This window comes from Vulpes vulpes, chromosome 3 (genome assembly GCF_048418805.1).
Source record: "Vulpes vulpes isolate BD-2025 chromosome 3, VulVul3, whole genome shotgun sequence".
NCBI lineage: Eukaryota > Metazoa > Chordata > Mammalia > Carnivora > Canidae > Vulpes > Vulpes vulpes.
The window spans coordinates 84,908,873-84,918,226 of NC_132782.1; the positions used below are offsets into that span (position 1 = coordinate 84,908,873).

The 9,354-nt window shown below is 43.7% G+C and overlaps 1 protein-coding gene across 2 annotated transcripts in view; it reads right to left on the minus strand.

Moving 5' to 3' along the window:
• ARPC1A (actin related protein 2/3 complex subunit 1A) overlaps positions 1 to 8,318 on the minus strand; it is a 33,132-nt gene extending 24,814 nt beyond the window's left edge. Inside the window, exons 1-2 of one of the 2 annotated variants that reach the window (XM_025986186.2) lie at positions 7,727 to 8,318; positions 886 to 978 (exon numbers count right to left, since the gene is read on the minus strand). In XM_025986186.2, coding sequence (XP_025841971.2) covers positions 886 to 949 — 64 coding nt within the window. In that variant the 5' untranslated portion in view covers positions 950 to 978; positions 7,727 to 8,318. Of the gene's footprint in view, positions 1 to 885; positions 979 to 2,020; positions 2,130 to 7,726 lie in introns of those variants that run through there. The other variant, XM_072753127.1, reaches the window with a different exon arrangement.
• Between the last annotated feature and the right edge of the window lie 1,036 nt (positions 8,319 to 9,354).

Consider the following 9,354-nt stretch of genomic DNA (forward strand, 5'->3'; position numbering starts at 1 on the left):
CTGTTTTTAGGATTTTTTTTTTTTTTTGGCCTCCTGCATACATACTATCACTTTGCTTGTTGTACTGTGCCTATTTCTGAGAGTCTTCTCTCTCTCTCTCTTTTAAAGATTTTATTTATTTATTTATTTATTTATTCATTTATTTATTTATCTATCTATCTATCTATTTATTTAATTTATTTATTTGAGAGAGAGAGACACACACAGAGGGAGAGAGAGAGAGAAAGGCAGGCAGAGACACAGACAGGCAGAGGGAGAAGCAGGCTCCATCCAGGAAGCCTGATGTGGGGCTCGATCCCGGGACTCCAGGATCACACCCTGGGCCGAAGGCAGGCACCCAACCGCTAAGCCACCCAGGCATCCCTTAAGAGTCTTCTCCATCCCACTGTAGTTGGTTGGAGCAAGAAAACGAGAAACTCAAGCTTATTACAAATAATACAGTAAATATTAGCTAAGACTGCTCTTAGTACATCAGGAATAAGTATACACCTCTGTAATAGCTTATTCCTAGGTCCTAGTAGTCTGACTAAATGCTGGATGACTGTGACATTATACAACCATTCCAGACACTGGTTTCTTAAGGCAATGAAAGATCCCTCTGACATAAACCATTTTCCAACTGGTACTGGGGAAAAAGATATGGACATGGAGCCAGAAGGCTTAGATCTAGTGATGGCTCTGACATCAACCACTACTTCCTTCTACTGGAAACTCTAGGCCTTGGTTTCTCTTATCTATAAACCAAACAACTGACCTAGTTTCCTTCCGAATTCATGTCCGTGCTCTCTTCACATGTGAAACAAATATGTGATCCCTAAAAAAGTGCCTACATCTAAAAATATCAAGGGCACCAAAATAAGGAAGTAAAGTTAATAGCATACTTACGGGTACGATCCCTGTTCCAGGCATGACAGGTGATTGGCTCTAGTAAAAACTGATGCAGGGACATTATTCTTAGTGTTTTCAAAGGATAGAAAGCTGTAATAAGCAACAGAAAAAAAGCATTTAAAATGGGAGGCAAAACAATTTCGGTTGTCTAGGGACAAATAAAACATTACTGTTCGATGAAAAAATCAATCTCAAAGTCAAAACTTAATCACTTAAATACCACAAGCACTGTAATTACCAATGTATATTTTATTCTGCCAAGGGCCATCAAGGGACTCAAAAACTATAAGTTAAAGATTGTTGGGATACAGGATATTCACAGTCTCAAATTATCATCTCACAGATTACTTACTAATTTAAAAGAGAAAAATGAGCCTTCACAACAAAAAACTCTGGCAGTCACCATCTTAACCAAAGAATCGCATTTATCATCAAAAAGAGCAGTGGGCTAGGGATCCCTGGGTGGATCAGTGGTTTGGCGCCTGGCTTTGGCCCAGGGCGCGATCCTGGAGTCCCGGGATCAAGTCCTGCGTTGGGCTCCTGGCATGGAGCCCGGTTCTCCCTCTCCTCTGCCTGTGTCTCTGCCTCTCTCTCTCTCTCTCTCATAAATAAATAAAAATAAATTAAAAAAAAAAAAAAAAAAAAGAGCAGTGAGCAGTCCAGGTGGCTCAGCGGTTTAGCGCTGCCTTCAGCCCGGGGCCTGATCCTGGAGAACCGGGATAGACTCCCATGTCCGGCTCCCTGCATGGAGCCTGCTTCTCCCTCTCCCTGTGTCTCTGCTTCTCTCTCTCTCTCTCTCTGTGGGTCTCTCATGAATAAATAAATAAAATCTTAAAAAAAAAAAAAAAAGAGCAGAATAATCAAATCTGATGGGCTTCCTGATGGGAGGAAACATGAAGTGCACATGATCATTTAGAAATAGTGACCACTAATTTATCAACCAGACCAGAATATGTTTAAGAAAGCAAAAAGAGACACTATTAGTTATGCTGTTATAACAGATCACAAGACTATCCTGGAGAAACCTAATAATATGGCAACCCATCTGTCAAATATTTCTGCCAAACATATTTGCTCTAAATCCAATAAAAATCTAGGGGATCCCTGGGTGGCTCAGTGGTTCAGTGCTTGCCTTTGGCCCAGGGCGTGATCCTGGAGACCTGGGATCGAGTCCTGCTTCGGGCTCCCTGCGTGGAGCCTGCTTCTCCCTCTGCCGGTCTCTCTGCCTCTCTCTCTCTCTCTGTATCTATCATGAATAAATAAAATCTTTAAAAATAAATAAATAAATAAATCCAATAAAAATCTAGACCTACTTCCTTGTTTTCTTTCTTTCTTTCTTTCTTTTTCTACTTCTCTGTTTAAAGGAAATAAAGAGGAGTGGATTTTTTTTTTAAGATTTTATTTATTTATGAGAGACACAGAGACAGAGACACAGGCAGAGAGAGAAGCAGGCTCCCTGTAGGTAGCCTGATGTGGGACTCATCCCCAGACAGGGATCTCAAGGGATTAGTTATGCAGCACAAATGTTATAGGTAATGAAAATATGTTTTCGTTTTCTCTTAAAAAAATTTATTTATTTTTAAAGATTTTATTTATTCATTAGAGACAGACAGAGAGAGAGGCAGAGACACAGGTAGAGGGAGAATCAAGCTCCATGCAGGAAGCCCAATGTGGGACTGGATTCCAGGATCACGCCCCGAGCCAAAGGCAGACACTCAACCACTGAGCCACCCAGGTGTCCCATGATCTATATTTTTAAAATAGTCATAAAAAGGGATCCCTGGGTGGCTCAGGGGTTTGGCGCCTGCCTTCGGCCCAGGCCATGGTCCTGGAGTCCTGCGATCGAGTCCCACATCGGGCTCCCTGCATGGAGCCTGCTTCTTCCTCTGCCTGTGTCTCTCTGCCTCTCTCTCCATGTCTCTCATGAATAAAGAAAATCTTAAAAAAAGTCATAAAAGACTCATTTTATACAATAAGGAAAATATCAATTTGTACTACATACTACATAACAATTGGAATTATTTTAAATGTCTTAACTATACCTGTTTGCGGTTACATAGGAGCATGTTCTAACTCTTAGGAGATAAAGATGATAAAGTGTTTAAGAGTGAAATGTTTAGGGGTGGTTTTCCGTAATTTATTTTCAGTAGTTCAGGACGACAAGTAGATATACAAGGAGCAAACCTGGCAAAATGTTAACATAAATCTACACAGAGGGTACATTTTACAGGTGTTTGTTTACATTGCTCTTTAAATTTTTTAATGAAAATGAAAAGCAGGAATCTGTGACACATCATTAAATTAAAAATCAAATAAAATTCTCTATTTCGGGGCGCCTGGGTGGCTCAGTGGTTGAGCATCTGCCTTTGGCTCAAGTCATGATCCCGGGGTCCTGGGATGGAGACCCACATTGGGCTCCTGACAGGGAGCCTGCTTCTCCCTCTGCTCACGTCTCTGCCTTTCTGTGTGTCTCTCATGAATAAATAAATAAAATCTTAAAAAAATTTTTCTATTTCATAGACACCCAAACCAAAGCCACCAAAGAGGCAAGCATTACCTGAAATGAGATTTTTTTTTTTTTTTAAAGCAGCAAGATCCCCCATCCCTTTATTATTTCTAAAAGGCACTCACAGAACACTGAAATTTCAATCCACTTCAGCACAAGTGTTTAACCCAGGGTGGAGTCTGAATTGTACGATAGGAATTCTCATGTAAATAGGAAACAAATGGAAAGGACACCAGAAGGTTATGAAGTGATCAGAGTTCAGCAGATAAAGCAAAAATCAATCTCAGTGGAAAGCAGAAGAAATGTCTCTGTTAATTGTTGTAAAGGAATCCAAAGGTCAAAAAGAGATTAAGTGCACCCTTAAATAAAACATGGTATCTTGAACTGGCAGAGAAATGTCCATGTTTCATATTCTGTTCTAAAGTAGAGATATTTAGGTCACTGGTTTTTTACTTATATGTTCCAGAAAGCAAACTGCAACTCACAAGTAAAGAAAAAGCATCTAACTGGAAATTTTTAAAAAATGTTTTAAATAAATTCAAATGAGGCTGCTTAACATGTTTTTTAAAACATAAACTTCCAGATGCTCACTGCATGATTCTCTTTTTATATCTGATATCAGATGCTTACCCATCACAACAGGTTTTACTCAGTTACTCAAAATAACATACTGTGTCATAAGTATCTCCTTAATTAAAAGCAATTTAGTTCAAAAGCCATCTTTTATAGGCTCATTTGTTAATTAAAACAAAACAAGCCTACAAATAATAATTCAATGTGACTATCTACATGAAATAAAAACACATATTTCATGTATAGTTAAAAAGAACAGATGCAAAGACTTTCTCATTCTTCAATTTTTTAAAGGACTTTATTTTTAAGTAATCTCTATACCCAAAGTGGGGCTTAAACTTACAACCCCGAGATCAAGAGTTACATGCTCCACTGACTGAGCCAGCCAGGCACCCCTCAACTCAGGGTTTTTTTTTTTTTTAAAGATTTTATTTATTTATTTTTTTTTAATTTTTTTATTTTTATTTATGATAGTCACACACAGAGAGAGAGAGAGGCAGAGACATAGGCAGAGGGAGAAGCAGGCTCCATACACAGGGAGCCCGACGTGGGATTCGATCCCGGGTCTCCAGGATCGCGCCCTGGGCCAAAGGCAGGCGCTAAACCGCTGCGCCACCCAGGGATCCCAGATTTTATTTATTTATTCATGAAAGGCACACACAGAGAGGAGAGACATAGGCAGAGGGAGAAGCAGACTCTATGCCGGGAGCCCTATGTGGGACTCGATCTGGGACTTCCAGAATCACGCCCTGAGCCAGAAAGCAGACACCCACCTGCTGAGCCACCCAGGTGTCCCACAACTCAATTTTTCAAGCAAAGTAGCAAAGCATTCAAAAGAAGTAAACATTTACATAACGACATAATTACTTCTAAAATTGCATTTCTAGGGACACCTGGGTGGCTCAGAGGTTGAGCGTCTGCCTTTGACTCAGTTCCTGATCCTGGGGTCCCAGAATGAGTCCCTCATCTGGCTCCTGCAGGGGGCCTGCTTCTCCCTCTGCCTATGTCTCTGCCCGCCCCCCATGAATAAGTAAAATAATATTTTAAAAAATATAAAAAAATAAATAAAATTGCACTTCTAAATTTGTTTTATCATTCAAGTCTCATATTTGGACATATACTTAGGCCTGTATCTCATTTATAATCATGTCGGTATTTTAAGTCTGTAGGGTAAGACAGCACTCATGTTTCTCAAATTTATAAGGCACCCAGCAAACAGTCTGTATTTATCAACTCAGTGAATGCAGGAGGGTAATAGCTTGAATTCTGTACCAAGAAAAACAGACCTTCTGCCATAGGATGATAATTCTAATTCTATTTTTTTTAAAGATTTTATTTTTTTATTCATGAGAGAGAGAGAGAGAGAGGCAGAGACACAGGCAGAAGGAGAAGGAGGCTCCATGCGGGGAGCCGGATGTGGGACTCAATTTTTGGGTCCCCAGGATCACGCCCTGGACTGAAGGTAGCGCTAAACCGCTGAGCCACCCGGGCTGCCAGATAATTCTAATTCTAAACTGTGACTAATATTTAAGTGAAACCTGAAAAGCTCTGTCTTAATTGAAATAGATAGGAGAAAAAGGGACAAAAAAGGTGGTGACATGAAACTTTATAAGCTTCTATTGATAACCTTTTATTGTATAGCACTGAGAGAAAAAAATGATTTATAGTATGATTACAGGCACTCCCTCTACAACTCAACTCTTTATTTATCACTTTGAGTATAGCCATTCTGATGTTTGGTTGCTATGGACTCTGGAGTGAAGGCAACCTGGGTTTCAATTTAAGCTTAGTCACATGCTAGCTATGACATCCTGGGCCGATCACTTAACATTTAAATCTCATTTTTAAAAGATATGTAAATGGACAAGTTACTGACATTCTAAGGCTGTAGGTACGTTACGTGAGATAACATGTGAAAACATGTAGTACGAAGCCTAGCCCAAAAGAGATGCTAAGTTAGTTCCCTTTCTTCCTTTGACCCAAGGCTTTTGAGCCATCTCTAGAAGTACACACCAGTTATTATCCTCTGAACTTGGAAATGTCTACATATATTTTGAATTATTGGCCCTGAAGCCTGAAAGTATTTGTACAGTGAAGAGTTCAGTTCCCTGTTTAGAGTCAGTTTCCAACACTGTGATTCATCCAGTTTCTAATTGCTCTCATTACCCAACCCAGCAATACCAGGTACTCCAACAAGGTCACCACACCCTCCACGATGTCCAGAGACTTGGTTTCCATGTCAGGCACCAGCACCACCAGCAAATCATTTTAAACTTCCTTATGCAGGATTTGTTTCAGCGTACGATTAGTTAACTAGATCAAAATATGCCACTCTTCCTCCAAGCAAGTGTTTTTTCCAAGATAATCCCCTCCTTTAACTATGATACGTAGAAGAATTAACCTTGCAAGGCTTCTGAATACTCTGTGGTAGGAACCAGCCAGTTACACCCACTCCCTAACAGGGCAAAAACATCCTCCAGACTGATACTCTCCTTTTTTCCTTAGGTACCTGAAAAAACCCAGGACCTACCTGGTACCAAAAGGTGAGATAAAATTGATTTAAACAGAAAAGGGCAGAACGAGGCTAACGAAGGTAATTTAGGCAATGAGTCGAAGCAGGTAAAAGTAGGTTAGCATCTTCCTTCAAGCTCCAGAGCTGCAGTATGAGAACAGATGGCTTTCTCATCAAAGATTCTAAGCTACAATTTATTAAGTGCCTACCATGTTCCCAGCAGCGTAGTTAAGCGCAGGGATAGGGCCAGAAACATAAATACATCTGACACTTCCCTGGTCCTCAAGTCTGGGGCGGAGGTGGGGAGTAAGAAAGGAAGGAAAGAGAGATAAGCACAGAATGCCCAGAACAGAAGGAATAGCTAATATTGATCGAGCACCTACTCTGGGCCAGGTACTATTCTAGGCAATCAATGCAAATAAATGCACTTGATCCTAAAAAAAAGAAAAGAAAAAAAAAAGGCCCTAAGAAAACCTTCCTACTGCAGACAAGGAAACAGAGACTCAGAGAAACATCTTCCCAGGGTCCCCTCAACGAAGTAGCGGTGCCGGGACTGGAATTTGGGCCGTTTTCCTACCGGAGAGGCTGGAACGTGGAAGGGGCTACATAAAAGGCTCCACGGAGCGAGTAGGGGCGGGTTTGTGCAATACTCAAGAGAAGGCAGCTCTCATCTCTGTCTCTCATGAATAAATAAATAAAATCTTTAAAAAAAGAAGAAGAAAAAAAGAAGGCAATTCTCGAGAGGAGTAAGCTTAAGGAACTCGAGAAGGCCCTCCCACCCCAAGAGCTGAAAGACTGAGGGCTGCCCTGGGACATTCCAGGGTCGCCCACCGTGCGCAGGACCCAACCTAGCTGCTAAAGGAAGAAAGGAAGTGTCCGTCGTGACGCTCGACCAGGGGGAGGTCATCTCATTTACAATTTTACAGATTGTGATAAAAGCCCATCATAGCAAAGTGAACAGGGCTATGGAAGCGCAGGTGAAGGAGCCGCTAATCCTGGCTCAGAGCTGGAAAACCTCGAGGAAAGCGGTTTGTGTGTGCGGGAACCCCACGGGCTCGGAGGGCCCCACAAAGAACCGGGACCCCCGCCACCTCCGGAGGCCAGGCCCGGAGACCCGACCCGCCCCTCACAGCCCCTGGGCCCCACGGCCTAAGCCCCCGCCTCACCGCCCCCGCGGGTTCAAGTCCGGGGCGAGGCCGGGCCAATGGAGGCCGACAGGGCCAGGAGCTCGCCCTGTTGGCCCTTACCTGGGATTGGGGCAGTCCGGACCGGCTCGGAGCGGAGAATTCGCGGACTCTGGTCAGTCGACGCGAACAGGCTCCGGCGGGCGCGGGCGGAGGACCGAGGCCCAGAGGGAGCGGCTGACAGATCCCGGAAATGGCCACGGCGCCTGCGCAGCGCGGCGGCGCGGCGATCTGCGCACGCGCCCCGCTTGGGCGCGCGACCCGGGGGCCGGCGCGGGTGAGGCGGGGGAGGGTCTTGCGTCCGCGCGGGTTCGAAGGTGGTGGCGGAGCCGCCTGGATGGCTTCTTTCTTTCCTCAGGAAGTTTTCTCAGATGCGCGGACCCACGTGTGGAGCGTCGGCGTTTTCACAAGTGCTTTTGTCAGGAAAGGAATTAGTGAGAGCTGAGGCCTTTTCGAGCCACAGGACTCGACGAATGACGAGTTTTTCTCCCTTCAGAGAGAAGTGTCCCTCTTCAGAGCCAGTCTCTCCGTGTGGGAAGCCTCTGAGGCCCTCCCCGAGAAACCTTCTCGACCTTTTTGGGATCGGAATCACTTGTTCCCTGCTCCCAAGATGGCGTCACGGGATGGAGGAGGGAATTCATCATTGCCCCAACCCCCAACCCTTCCAAACACGTGGAGACAGTGATTGCTGCACGGACGCAGCTTCTACAGAATGCCTTGAACCTCACTTCCAAGCTAGACTTGGCGTCCTTGAACCCGTGGAAATCCTGGAGCAGCACTCCTGTTGTTGGGGCCACTGCAGGTCACCAACAGAGTGCCTCTCGTGGCTTACGAGTTTGATCCCAGTGCTTGCCCAGGAGGTGATGTTCGCAGAAGTGAAGTCCCATTCTTTATATATATATATATGATATTTTATTATTTATTTATTCATTTATTTATTCATTCATTCATTCGAGACACAGAGAGAGACACAGGCAGAGGGAGAAGCAGGCTCCATGCAGGGAGCCTGACGTGGGACTCGATCCCAGGATTCCAGGATCACGCCCTGGGTGGAAGGCAGGCGCTAAACCGCTCAGCCACCCAGGGATCCCCAAGTTGTCCCATTCTTGATTTCAGAACCACACTCTGTTCACTAGGGTCAGGTAATCCAGCTGTCCAAGGAGCACTAATGCATTGGAAGTAATTGGTTTTATTTTGCCCCATGGCTACAAAGTCTTTGGTCCTAGAGAGATGGAGGACAAATGAGAGAGCAGAAAGATCGTTTTACATTAATTTACCTCCCTCCCAGTGACATTTTGGCAGAGGAGGGACAGCACACATGGATGCAAGGATGCTTCATGTGTCTGCAAGTTACATGAACCAATCCAGAAGTGTGTAGAGTTGGTATCCAGAGCTAAAATACCAACTTTTATTTAGATCCCACCTCCTTACAAAAGACGGTTCTCTTTGAAGGAGTTTATAATCTGGATAGATGAGGATAACATACAAATCAGTAAACCTTGATGAAGATGTTGATACAAGATGGTGCCAGGGCTGGCCTCCTGATACCTGGTCCAGAGCATTTCCTATGATCCAGTCATGCTCTGGTTATAAGAGACATTTGGAGTTCCAAAGAGGGTGAGTTATTTTTAGTGTTTTTTTTTTTTTTACATGCATGATGACACTGATCTGATACCCCAAATGAGGATTCT